Source organism: Heptranchias perlo, chromosome 4 (genome assembly GCF_035084215.1).
Source record: "Heptranchias perlo isolate sHepPer1 chromosome 4, sHepPer1.hap1, whole genome shotgun sequence".
Taxonomy (NCBI): domain Eukaryota; kingdom Metazoa; phylum Chordata; class Chondrichthyes; order Hexanchiformes; family Hexanchidae; genus Heptranchias; species Heptranchias perlo.
The window spans coordinates 17,185,860-17,200,419 of NC_090328.1; the positions used below are offsets into that span (position 1 = coordinate 17,185,860).

The following is a 14,560-nucleotide window of genomic DNA, read 5'->3' on the forward strand; positions in this document are numbered from 1 at the left end:
TACTTCCTGACAGTAATAACAATGGGTTGTTGGTAGAAATGATCTCAGTAAAGCAACTGTTCATAGGACAGTCAGACCTCACCATTATAAACTTGCAGACTGAAAGTAGTTTATATTCAGATATTCATCTTATGGTGTCAGCTGTCGCTCAGTGGTAGCACACTTACCTCAGAAGTAGCAATCAGAAGGTTGCGTGTTCAAGTCCTACTCCACAGACTTGGGCACATAATCTAGGCTGACACTCCAGTGCAGCACTGAGGGAGTGCTGCACTGTTGGAGGTGCTGCCATTGGGTGAGATGTTAGATGTCCGCCCTCAGGTGGACGTAAAAAATCCCATGGCACTATTTACAAGAAGAGCAAAGGAGTTCTCTCCAATGTCCTGGCCAATATTTATCCTTCAACCAACAACACTAAAAAAAATCAGATGATCTGGTCATTATCACATTGCCGTTTGTGGGAGCTTGCTGTGCACAAACTGGCTGCCACATTTCCTACATTATAACAGTGACTACACTGCCTGTTCAGGGAGATGTAAGAGATTTTATGGCACTATTTTGAAGAGCAGGGAGTTCTCCCTGGCCAATAGTCAGTCAACACCACCAAAAAAGATTAAATGGTCATTCATATCACTACTATTGTGTGCAAATTAGGTGTGCATTTTGCTACATAACTACAGTGACTACATTTCAAAAATAATTCATTGGTTGTGAAATCCTGAAGATGTGAAAGGACCTTATTTAAATGCAAATCTAACACCTTAACCTCAATGGCACCTTAACTTGTCTGTTCCAAACATTTACAGGAATTAATATGGCAGGAACACAGGGCACGTATGGGGATGAGGAGTAGATGGGTGTGAGTCACAGGGTGTGGTGTGTGCGTGGGCAGAAGAGGTAGACGGGTGTAGGAGGGTCACAGGGTGTGTGTGTGGGAATAAGTATGTTACTGGGCAGGGGGGGCACACGGTGTATATGGGAATAAGAAGTATGTTGCTGTGCAGAGTGTGTGTGAGGGATGAGCAACAGGATGGAGGTTACTTGTGGCAACACAGGGCTGGAAAAAAGACATGAAGGAACCTGAAGCCACAGCACACTAAGTGTGTTAACATTAAGGGAAGTCTGACTCCTTTGGGATCTAAGGGCGTGACTTCCTTCAGCAAGATGAATGCATCCCTCCAAATGGCTGAGTGGCCCCTCGAACGAGTGACTCCCTCTTCTACCGAGACCCTTCTCGCGATACCTTGCACTGGCCCCGCCCCACGTGATCTCCCGGCTGTCCGTTATTTTGAATCTGCCGGCATTCCGCGCGCTGCCGTTTTGAATGTTTTTGGCGGGTTTTCCAGCTCCCCGCTCGCTCCCCGGTACCTTCAATTCAATTCAATTCTTGCTTCGCATCAACTGACGGGTGGCCATGGTGGAAGGGCCCGGGTGTACGTTAAACGGGGAGAAGATAAGGACCCGAGTCAAAGAAGGACAGAGGGTTGTGGAGCTGAGAGGGAGTGCGGTGAGTGAAGAGACGTACTGTAAATATAGAGACAGTATTATCAATAAATGGACACTATGAAGAGACAGGCGGTATATAAAATGGACACTATATATAGAGTATATAACTGGACACTATAAATGTACAAATGATATATAAATAAGTGGACATTACCATCGCCGAATCCCCCACCATCATCACCCCCATTGACCAGAAACTTAACTGGACCAGCCATATAAATACTGTGGCTACGAGAGCAGGTCAGAGGCTGGGTATTCTGCGGCGAGTGACTCACCTCCTGACTCCCCAAAGCCTTTCCACCATCCACAAGGCACAAGTCAGGAGTGTGATGGAATACTCTCCACTTGCCTGGATGAGTGCAGCTCCAACAACACTCAAGAAGCTCGACACCATCCAGGATAAAGCAGCCCGCTTGATTGGCACCCCATCCACCACCCTAAACATTCACTCCCTTCACCACCGGCGCACTGTGGCTGCAGTGTGTACCATCTACAGGATGCACTGCAGCAACTCGCCAAGGCTTCTTCAACAGCACCTCCCAAACCCGCGACCTCTACCACCTAGAAGGACAAGAGCAGCAGGCACATGGGAACAACATCACCTGCACGTTCCCCTCCAAGTCACACACCATCCCGACTTGGAAATATATCGCCGTTCCTTCATCGTCGCTGGGTCAAAATTCTGTTACTCCCTACCTAACAGCACTGTGGGAGAACCGTCACCACACGGACTGCAGCGGTTCAAGAAGGCGGCTCACCACCACCTTCTCAAGGGCAATTAGGGATGGGCAATAAATGCTGGCCCTGCCAGCGATGCCCACATCCCATGAATGAGTAAAAAAAATACAGGCAGTATATGAATGGACAGTAAATATACAAACAATATATAACTGGACACAAAATATACAGGCAGTAGATGGATAGGGACACTATATAGATGTACAGGCAGTAGATGCAAATGGACACCGTGCAGATGTGCTGGCCGTGTGCGGACACCGTGCAGATGTGCAGGCCATAGCCGTCACTGATATGGTTCTAGGGTGACCAAGGTTGAGAACTAAATATTCCAGGGCACTTGAATTTTAGAAAGATAGGCAAAATGTAAAAGGAGGGGTAGCCCTGAAGGCAAAGGATGAGATAAAGGCAATAGCGAGAATGGATCTTAGCTCAGAAAATGAGGCTGTAGAATCAGTGTGGGTGGAGCTAAGAAATAAAAAGGGGCAGAAAACACTGGTGGGAGTAGTTTATAGGCCCTTTAACAGTAGTTATAATGTTGGACAGAGTATAAATCAAGAAATTAGAGAAGCATGTAACAAGGTAATGCAATAATCATGGAGGACTTGAAACTTCATATAGATTGGCAAACCAAATTGGCAAAAGTAGTTTGGAGGATGAGTTCATGGAATGCATTTGAGACAGGTTCCTCGACATACTGTTCTAGAAAACTATCAGGGAACAGGCTGTTTTAGATCTAGTATTGTGTTATAAGACAGGGTTAATTAGTAATTTTATAGTTCAGGATCCTATGGGGTAGAGTGATCGTAATTTGATCGAATTTCATATTGAGTTTGAGTAATGTAGTTAAGTCTGAAACTAGGGTCTTAAATTTAAACATAGCCAATCACATAGGTATGAAGGGCGACTTGTCTAAGGCAGATTAGGAAATTAGATTAAAAGGTATAACGGTAGATAAGCAATGGCGAACATTTAAAGAAATAATTCATAATTCTCAATGATTATGCATTTGCTTGAGGAATAAAAACTCCACGGGAAAAATGATCCAACCGTGCCTAACTAGAGAAGTTAAGGATAGTATTAGACTAAAAGAAGATGTGTACAATGTTGCTAAAATGAGTAGTAAGCCTGGGGATTGGGAGGATTTTAGAAATCAGCAAAGGATGACGAAGAAATAAAGAGGGATAATATTGTATATGAGGCTAAACTAACAAGAAATATAAAAACAGATTGTGAGGGTTTCTACAATTTTATGTAAAAAGGAATAGATTAGAGAAAGTAAATGTTGGGTCTCTTAGAGGCAGAGACTGGAGAAATTATAATGGGGAATAAGGAAATGGCAGAGATGTTAAACAAATATTTTGTATCTGTGTTCACAGTAGAAGACACAAAAAACAAACTGGAAATAGTGGGGAACCATGGGTCTAATGAGAGTGAGGAACATAAAGTAATTAATATTAGTTTTTCCAGTACTTTTTCTTTACTAATAGGATTGAAAGCCAACAAATCCCCTGGACCTACATCCTAGGGTTTCACTATATAGATGTACAGGCAGTAGATGTATACAGACAGGGTTTAGGGTTTCAAAAGAGGTAGCTACAGAGATAGTGAATGCATTGGTTTTGATCTTCCAGAATGGCCCCTGTGGATTGGAAGGTAGCAAATGTAACCCTGCTATTCAAAATAGGAGGGTGAGAGAAAACAGGGAACTATAGGCCAGTTAGCCCGATATCAGTAATAGGGAAAATGCTAGAATCTATTATTAAGGATGTAGTAACAGGGCACTTAGAAAATCATAATATGATTGGGCAGAATCAACACAGTTTTATGAAAGCGTGTTTAACAGATCTCAGAGTTTTTTTGAAGGTGTAACTAGCAGGTTAGATAAGGGGGAACCAGTGGATGTAGTATATTTGGACTTTCAAAAGGCATTCAATAAGGTACCACATAAAAAGTTGTTACACAAGGTTAGGGCTCATGGGATTGGTGGTAATGTATTAGCATGGATTGAGGATTGGTTAACGGACAAAACAGAGAGTAGGAATAAATGGGTCATTTTCAGGTCGCCAGGTTGTAACTAGTGGGGTGCCGCAAGGATCAGTGCTTGGGCCTCAGCTGTTTATAATATATATCAATGACTTAGATGAAGGGACTGAGTGTAATGTATCCAGGTTTGCTGATGATACAAAGCTAGATGGGAAAGTAAGCAGTGAGGAGGACGCAAAGAGGCTGCAAAGGTATATAGACAGGTTAAGTGAGTGGGCGAGAAGGAGGCAGACGGAGTATAATATGGGGAATTGTCAAATTATCCACTTTGGTAGGAAGAATAAAAAAGCAGAATATTTTTTTAAAAGGTGAGAGACTAAGAAATGTTGGTAGTCAGGGATTTGGGTGTCTTTGTGCATGAATCACAGAAAGTTAACATGCAGGTACAGCAAACAATTAGGAAGGCAAATGGTATGTTAGCCTTTATTGTAAGGAGGTTTGCTGGAATTATATAGGGCTCTGGTGAGACCACAACTGGAGTACTGTGTACAGTTTTGGTTTCCTTACCTAAGGAAGGATATACTTGCCTTAGAGGCGGTGCAATGAAGGTTCACTAGATTGATTCCTGGGATGAGAAGGTTGTCCTATGAGGAGAAATTGAGTAGAATGGGCCCATGTTCTTTGGCGTTTAGAAGAATGAGAGGTGATCTCATTGAAACGTATAAAATTCTTCAAGGGCTTGACAGGGTAGATGCTGAGGCTGTTTCTCCTGGCTGGAGAGTCTAGAACTAGGGGTCATAGTCTCAAGGTAAGGGGTTGGCCATTTAGGAACGAGATGAGGAAAAATTTCTTAGGGTTGTGAACCTTTGGAATTCTCTACCCCAGAAGGCTGTGGATGCTCAGTCGTTGAGTATATTCAAGGTTGAGATCGATGGCTATTTGGACACTAAGGGTATCAAGAGATATGGGGATAGGGCAGGAAAATGGAGTTGAGGTAGATCAGCCATGATCTTATTGAATGGTGGAGCAGGCTCGAGGGGCTGTATGGCCTACTTCTGCTCCTATTTCTTATGTTCTTATGATATGAAGAAAAGGACACTATAAATATACAGGCAGTATATAAATGGGCACTATAAATTACATGTTACATATATTTTATAGAATTTGCAGCACAGAAACAGGACATTTTGCCCAACTGATCTATGCCAGTGGTTATTATCCACACGAGCCTCCTCCCACCCTTCGTCATCCATCCCTATCAGCATAACTTTCTATTCCTTTCTCCCTCATGCAGACATTAATGGTGGTACTATAATAAACAATTATACAGAGGTTCTAAATATGTATGTAAATATACAGTAAATAGTGTAGATGGGAGCAGAAAGCTGCAAAGGAACATTGATTGATTAAGTGAATGGGCAAAACTGTGGCAGATCGAGTTCAAAGTGGGAAATGTGAGGTCATCCACTTTGGACCTAAGAAAGTTAGATCGCAGTATTTTCTAAATTGTGATAAACTAGGAACTGTGGAAGAGTAGAGAGATTTAGGGGTCCATGTACAGAAATCATTAAAAGCTAATGGACAGGTACAAAAAATAATTTAAAAAGCTAATGAAAAGCCTCCATCTCAAAGGGGCTGGAACGCAAAAGAATGGAAGTTGTGCTACAGTTGAATAAAGCTTTGGTTACAATTCATCTGAAGTACTGTGTTCAGTTCTGGGCACTGCACCTCAGGAAGGATATATTGGCCTTGGAGGGGGTGCAGCGAAGATTTAAAAGAATGAGACCGGGGCTAAAAGGGTTAAGTTATGAGGACAGGTTGTATTAGACTAGGCTTGTATTCCCTTGAATATAGAAGATTAAGGGGTGACCTAAGATGATTAAAGGATTTGATAGGGTAGATAGAAACTATTTCCTCTGGTGGGGGAGTCCAGAACAAGGGGGCATAACCTTAAAATTAGAGCCAGGGGTGACGTCAGGAAGCACTTCTTCACACAAAGGGTAGTGGAAATCTGGAACTCCCTTCTCCCAAAAAGGTATTGAGGCTGGGGGTCAGTTGAAAATTTCAAAACTGAGATTGATCTATTTTTGTTAGGTAAGGGTATTAAGGGATATGGAACCAAGGTGGGTAAATGGAGTTAAGATACATATCAGCCATAATCTAATTGAATGGCAGAACATACTCGAGGGGCTGAATGGCCTAGTCCTGTTCCTATGTTCCTAACTTTTGCTATTCGACTTTAAATTATTTATAGTTAAAGTATCTTATTAAAAATAAGGACAGGCATATGACTTCAAAATGGGGACTGAATTGCATTGCTTAATTCAGATTATTGGATAATTCAAACTTTTTAAGCGCAAAAATTATTTGAGAATTTTGAAAGACCGATATGTTTTTCTTTTATGCTATCCTTCAGACTACGCAAGTATGCGGGCAGAAGGTTTCCTGTCAGGATGGCTTCGGACTGCTGAAAGGAAAGGTTTACACTGGTGTGAAGACATTGGGCAAAGAACTTTTCATATATTTTGGCTTAACTGCATTAAGGTAGTGTATCTTGTATTTTTTTCTACTGAATGGAAAACACCGGGCTCTTGTTCAAAGGGGACTTTTATTGTGGCAATCCTGTAACAGCAACATTGGATACTTAAGTAGGAAATTCAGGTTTCAACCTTGTCTTGACTGACATCACTGGTAATTTCTCTACTGGGACAGTCATTCATTGATGGCTATGCCCTTGGCTGCTGTTCCTTTTCATCATGTAACTTGGAGGGGGCATGGGTAAGAATTTGGGAGTTACAAAATGAGAAATACAACTGCCTACCTGCAGTCCTCATAAAATCAATGAAAAGTGTAGGATTTTCCACTGAGCATCATGTTTGTCTGTGAAGCTTTATTAAAAGTAATGCAAATGTTGCAGTGATATGTAGAATAGTATGGCTTGGTGCAGCTAATTACTAAGCCATTGGGGATCCTAAATTCCTGAAAGTTTATAGGTATAAAGTATTACTGAATGGTCTCTAACAATGTCACAAGGGATCAACTAGTTTGTATAATGTATTTCTAATTGGTCTCTAGAGCTGACTTAGTGATCAAATATTTTGCTGCAGTGAACTATTATGGACATATCTTGTAAAACTGAAAGAAACTGTGATAAAGCCATTCTTTCAAGATATACCATAACTTCAGTGCCTACTCCAAAAATGATACAGTAATGATGCTGCTGATAAATGACATCTGGAATTTGTTTGACTGCTAATGCTTTGGCTTGTACTAATATAGAATTTAAATTTGCCCGTGGATGCAATACTGAGATGTAGCTCAAACAGTGCCAGCTTCGGCAGTTATATTTCTACACACACATGGCTTTTGATACTGTGTGGGTTTTGTTCTGTTTTGTTCCACTGGACCGTGATAAGCTACAATTACAATCTCAAGGCAATTTGGAATGCCAGTGTTTGGGTTGCAACAGGTACTCAAATGTTTATTTACAACTATATGATACAGTTATCGGTAAATGTGAACTTTTAAGACTTTTAAGTTGTACCTTGGCCTCGTGTGTGCACCAAACACAAACTGTTCTATTAAATTTCTGAAAGGCTGAGCCGATGAAAACCTACCCTGGTTTGGAGAGGAAGTGTTAAATAAGGTGTATTTGGCTCTTCACTCACTCACTGGAAATTTTACATCTGCTCCCAAGTTCTCTGAATTGCCAAAATCCATATGTATCTTTGCTTCTCTCTTAATCTACAAAGAAATTTGAAATGTGCTATAGTAATGTGACATTAAATATGCATTCAGTACAATAACATTTGCATTTAAATTTGTCAAAATATCTCCAAGTAATGAATTGCCTTTTGCAATGCCGTGACGGTTATATCGGCTTAACAGATTAACAAAAGTTGAGATTCAAAGCCATGAAGTAAGAATTGTACATCAAACGTTGAAAAGACTGGAATCAATGGGATATATCGCTTTTTCTAGTTTCATTCTTGAGTGCATTATAACTTAACACTATTAGGTAAGAGACAGAGGTCAATCTATGGACAGCTGTGAATTTTTTTAAAAATCAGCCTCCTCAAGCCTTTGTCTTGCATACGAACATACTTGTCCTGGTGTATGTTTGCCCAGGCCATCGCTGTGTATCTTGCCCAAGTGGTCGTTCTTCACATGTGAGCCTGACGGCATGTGTCAGCCAGCTATTCATTTTGGGGTGGGGGAAGGTTTACAGCTGAGCCAATCCTGTCTTCTGACATCCAAGAACATGCACTTTCTAGCAGGGATAATCAGATAGCGATTAGTAGGAACCCTAGCTGAATATTCTCTCCCTTAGCCCAGGGAGATATTAGGAACAATTGACTGCCCTTGTTGAGAGGAACTAACTTGGCATAGATCCCGGATCTAAATCTGGAATCTTTCTGGTTCCGTGGGAAGTATTGTACCCACTGAGGGGAGGACATAAAAAGTTTTATTTCACGAGTGAACTGACCAAATAATTTACATGTACAGTTTGTGCAAATAAGATGTGGCGTTAGTCCATAAATAGAGTTTTAGATCAACATCTCTATTGATAATACTGAGAAAACGATTAGTGTTTTTAAATGAGTTTAATACCTTCTGTGACATTGCTCTTATTCGATGACCATAGAATGATACAGCACAGAAGGAGGCCATTTTGACCATCATGCCTGTGCCGGCTCCTTGAAAGAGCTATTCAATTAGTCCCACTCCCCTCCTCTTTCCCCATAGCCCTGCAAATTTTTCCACTTCAAGTATTTATCCAATTCCCTTATGAAAGTTGTTGAATCTGCTTCCATCACTCTTTCAGGCAGTACATTCCAGATTATAACAACTTGCTGTATAAAAAATGTTTTCTTCATATCGCCTCTGGTACTTCAGCCAATCACCTTAAATCTGTGTCCTCTGGTTACCTACCCTTTTGCCACTGGAAACAGAGTAAATAAGGAGAAACTGTCAAATCTCCCCTTAACCTCCTTTGCTCTAGGGAGAACAACCCCAGATTCTCTAGTCTCTCCACATAACTGAAGTCCTTCATCCCAGGTACCATTCTAGTAAACCTCCCTCTCTAAGGCGTTGACATCCTTCCTAAAGTGTGGTCCGCAGAATTGGACACAGTACTCCAGCTGGGGCCTAACCAGTGTTTTATAAAGGTTTAGTATAGCTTCCTTGCTTTTGTACTCTATGCCTCCATTTATAAAGCCAAGGATCCCGGATGCCTTTTTAACAGCCTTCTCAACTTGTCCTGCCACCTTCAAGACTTGAATACATACACCTCCAGGCCTCTCTGTTCCTGCACCCCTTTAAAATTGTACCATTTAGTTTATATTGCCTCTCCTCATTCTTCCTACCAGAATTAATCACTTCGCACTTCTCTGCGTTTAATTTCATCTACCACCCGTTTGCCCATTTCATCAGTCTGTCTTACTCCTCAGTCAGACTCCTGTCGTCTGTTACTATCCTCCTAACTGTTTACTACATTTCTGAGTTTTGTGTCATCTGCAAACTTTGAAGTTATGCCCTGTATACCCAAGTCCAGGTCATTAATATGTATCAAAAAGAGCAGTGGCCCCAACACTGACCCCTGGGGGACACTGCCCTCCAGTCTGAAAAACAACCGTTCATCACTACTCTCTGCTTTCTGTTCCTTAGCCAATTTCGTATTCATGAAGCAACTGCCCCTTTAATCCCATGGGCATCAATTTTGCGAACAAGTCTATTATGTGGTACTGTAATTATTATTTTGCTGCTAATGGTGTACTGTTTTTTAATTTGTCCCTTTAAGGTCGCACAGTAAAACTGTAAGTCAGCGCATGCTTTGGTCAATTACAGGATAATTTAATTACTTTTGAATAGGAAGTCTGCAGATTGGCAGGAGTTGACTCAAGGTTAGAGGAAACCAGCATGAAATGACTGCCTTTCTCTATTTTTCAGATGTAAGTTAGATGCAAGACTCTACATCTATTTATCTGCTTCTACATTGCATGCACTTGTCTTGTCATATTCATTCACGCTTGAAATTCTTAATCCATTTAATGGTCATTTCAAAGTTAGAGCAACATTTTGCCTTTTTGTTGCCTCAGTGTTTTGCATTGATGAGAGCATCAGCCACCAAGAATGCTTGATTTTGATTTGATGATCTCTATAAAGCTAAAGACCAAGTCAAATTTTGATTTGACTTGGTCTTTAGCTTTACAGGGATCATCTGCAGGTACATTCAAGAAAAATTCTGATGCACACTTGGTTTGAAATATTTAAATCTTCAACATATGTTTTAAATATTTAAATAAAATCTGTGCAAATCTTACTTGTATACCATCCCAGGGTACATTTTGGCATGCATGGTTCAATGCGTATCAATTCATCTGAGAGAAGGCACAACGGTGGAGCCCCAGCAGTTTTGGAGATCCAGCTGACCAGTGATTTGATTTGCTTCTTTGACTGCACAGTCGATAACAGGTGATTGAGTATAAACTGCATTATCTGCTTTATTTTCATGCTTCATTTTAATTTTATTCATCGATATCTATGTTGCCTTAATCTCTGAAAATAAATTACAAATTTGATTTCAAAATTATTTGAAGCTTAAAACAGGATTCTAGGTAATAGATCAGTGTGTGTGTTTTCATCACCCCAGATTTATTTCCTACGTCCAGGTTTAATTATAGGCCATCCAGTCATTACTTAGGCAAATATATGCCTTTTTTCCCTCAATAGTTGTGCAATAAATCACAGCATGAGATGTAGCAACAATGGAGAGAACACTGATCAAAGTAACAGCAGAATTACATAGAAGTTACAACACGGAAACGGATTATTTGGCTCAATAAGTCAGTAGTCATGTTTATCCTTCGCATGAGCCGTATTCTCGCTTTGTTCCCATATCCCTTTATTTCCCTTTCCTACTTTTTGTGCTCTCATAGACTCTTGTATTATTTTTATGTACCTTTTACACTAATCACCTGGCTGCAAAGCTTAGTGCTGTCAGTAAATTTTGGAATACTGAAAGTACCATCCTCCAGAACCACTTATGAAGATTGAATAGCAGGGAGTCACAAAATAAAACATAGGAAGGCACAGGACTAGAAGAGATTGCAGTTCATCTAGCCTGTCCCAGAAGACTCCTACGGAATCTGATAGGCACTGTTCCCACTTCCTCGTACCTTCTTTTACCAAGGCAGTCTTCAATCCAGCCATCCAATCTGTTAATTCTTTAAGATTAAAAGTCGTTGAAAGGTTCAAATGTGGTATTATAAAATACCTATTGAAAATTGCAGTAAATGCATTACTCTGTGATCCTTGTGTACTAATTTAGTTATCTCAAAGAATTCCAGAAGATTCACAAGATATGACCTGTTGTTTATTCCTCTTTTTGATGTCTTGATCTTTGGATAAATAAAGTTCTTGAGAGCTACCATATGTGACATTTGCTTTGAAAACGAAAGTTGTATTTTAATAAGAATTGCTTCAACGAAGGCTGAACCGGACTGTTCGCAACCTCGGCGTCCTATTTGACCCTGAGCTGAGCTTCTGATCTCATATCCTCTCCATCACCAAGACTGCTTACTTCCCTTCCATAATATCACCCATCCCTGCCTCTACCTCAACTGATCTTCTGTTGAAACCCTCATCCACATCTTTGTTACTTCCAATGCTCTCCTGGCTGACCTTCCACCCTCTAAACTTGAGCTCATCTAGAACTCTGCTGCTCGTATCCTAAATCACACCATAAATTCAAGTTTCTGTTGGTGCTCAAACTCCTATCAACATCACGTTCTGCAGTTAACATGCGTGTTAAGACTTTATTTTTAATTACAGCATCAGTTGTAGCTTAAGGGAGTGCCTCTTGTTGCACTTGCATTCAGTTTGCCTAATAAGTCCATTGATTAGACTAAGTGGATTACTAAACTGGAGGGGGAAAAAACTCAGGATTAAAGGAAATGAGAACTGGTTGAGATTGCAAGACTGTTGTGTAGAAACTATGATGCAATAAACTCTTGACAAACCAGTTACATGTTGAATTAAATTTAACAGTAATATTTTCTATTATCTGTCAGGAGCACTTGTGAGTGTGAGCAGAAAGTAAAACTAATGGAAGAACTGGATGTTTGTTCAGCAAAATTCAGTTGCTCCCGAGCTGAGGATGAATTGAAGCGACACGGTGCTCGTATGCTCTGTGATGTGCTCTTGGACCAGACTGTGCTGCCTGGAGTAGGAAATATTATCAAAAATGAATCAATGTTTGACAGTAGTTTCCATCCTGCTGTAAAGGTACAATCCTTATGTAGCGGTGTCCATTTTTACTTGCCTTAATTTGAAAGTAATTTTGTTTTAGGTCAGGAAAAATGAGAAAGTGGTGACTTTTCTTTTAAAAAAAAGTTGAGGTTTTAAAGGCAAAATCTTGTTATCCTCTCTTCCCCCCACCCCCCTGCCTTTATGTATCTATTTATATATTTTTTTGTTTCCTAAAGACATTGGTCCTGACAAATGCGGGGGATGGGAGGAGGGAACTGTCGCAAAAAACGGGTTTCCTGGAGGTACTGCCAAATTTAAATTTCTTGACTCTGTTCCCCAGCCGGGCAGATTGAGAGGCTGGCTGTAGCCTGGGAGCGATTTGGTGGGGAGAGGGGGGGAGCAGAAGATTGCGGGCTGTGAGTAGATCGGGGTGTGGGGGTGATCGGCCAATCGCAGGGAGGCAGTAGGCTGATTTTGGGGGTGGGGGGGATTTGGGCAGGTTTGTTTGAAGAGCCGGGTGAAAGCACTCCTGCTTCTCCTGGCCCACAAGCAGTGCTGGAAAGGCACTTGCCTGCTGGATCCGGCCGTTCTCGCTCCCCTTCGGCTGCCGGTTTTCCCGAGCCCTGGGAAACCTGGCCTGCAACCATTAAATGTATAACTATCCTAAAATTTGAGGCACGCAGTCTTATTAAAGTATTTAAATGATGGGCCAGCCTCTGGAGAGCAGGTTAGTTGCCTGCCCCCCAACCTGCTTCCGTTAAAACCGGAAATGGGAGTTGGAGGCAGGTTTCCCATTTTTGAATTTTAACCCCTCCCCCTGCCACCTGTCCAAGGGGGTTAAAATTCTCCCCATTGAGTCCTATTTGGTATTGTTCAATGGGTGCTAGCAACCTTCCAGTACCTTGCTAAAGTGACAGTTTCATTCATAAGACTACTGTTGGCTGGCTTTAAACTACAATTCAACAGAGCCCCACATATGCACCTTCCAGCCAGGGTTACTGGACAGTTATGAATCTTTAGATGTTTTTCTCTCCTCAACTCCCTAGTCTAGGATCTTTGAAGTGACTTGTTGTACTTCCACCACTGCCTTGGCTCAGTCCCACACCACAGAATGCATTTGCCCACTGAGGTATGTGGGAAGTGTATTGTAGTGATTTTTAAAAAAAACATCTGTTGCGAAAAATCTAGACCTAGGCCAATTCCCAACAGTCCTGAGGCTCAAAATTTGAGGTTGGGTGAAAAGCTCAACATTCAAAGCTGTTGAATTTGATTTTCCTGCAGGGTATATAGTGCTGTAAAACACGCTACAAGTAGAATGCAGTACTTGTTTAGAGCTATAACATAACATTGTTATTTTAGCATGACTTCTGATGCATATGACATTGGCACCATTTCTACTAATGCTAACCCAGATCTTAATTTTCCAACTCAGTTCTTCACTACACAAGCCCCAAAAACTTCAAACTTTGGTGTAGGAATTATTCAACACTTCAAAACACTTTCAGGTGGTGATTGTTACAGCCTTAGTTAGGTACCTATTACATTGTGGCAGAGGACTAACCAGTTCCATTTTGCTCTCAATTATTTTGTTAATTCTGTGAGCATTCAGTCTCTCTGTGTTCTTAATAGTGTCTCAATAAATGCAATTTGTACTTGTCAGTCACATTCACCTGTCATTTCTCACTCTTTTCGATGTTTGGTTAAGCACTTATGAAGCCCACCATGCACAAACATGTTTGTTTTCAAATACAAACTAATATTCTTGCCTTAGGGCTTGTGTGGACCAGTTTGCAACTGACATCAGTTGGTTTTAAAGTTTAACTATATATTATTTTGGTCAGTCTTTACTTAATTCTGGGTGATTTGACGAAGCTACCACCTCATAGAATTTCAGCCTGGAGGTTATGAAACAAATGACATACTATATTTTGTACATGCTATAAAAACACGTAATCGTATTTATAACAGTGACTGACTTCAAATATCAGGTTTGAAACTGGTTTAGTTGAGTACAAGAGAACTTTTTTTTTGCTTGTTACGATTCTTGCTGTACTATATATTTATGGGCAACCCAAACATGCTTTTT

The 14,560-nt window shown here is 40.9% G+C and overlaps 1 protein-coding gene across 1 annotated transcript in view; it reads left to right on the forward strand.

The window, feature by feature from the left end:
• The first annotated feature begins 1,398 nt into the window (after positions 1-1,398).
• The window catches only part of neil3 (nei-like DNA glycosylase 3), a 41,240-nt gene continuing 28,078 nt past the window's right edge, over positions 1,399-14,560 (forward strand). Inside the window, exons 1-4 of the mRNA XM_067982527.1 lie at positions 1,399-1,504; positions 6,641-6,768; positions 10,564-10,698; positions 12,297-12,510. Coding sequence (XP_067838628.1) covers positions 1,412-1,504; positions 6,641-6,768; positions 10,564-10,698; positions 12,297-12,510 — 570 coding nt within the window. The 5' untranslated portion in view covers positions 1,399-1,411. The remainder of the gene's footprint in view (positions 1,505-6,640; positions 6,769-10,563; positions 10,699-12,296; positions 12,511-14,560) is intronic.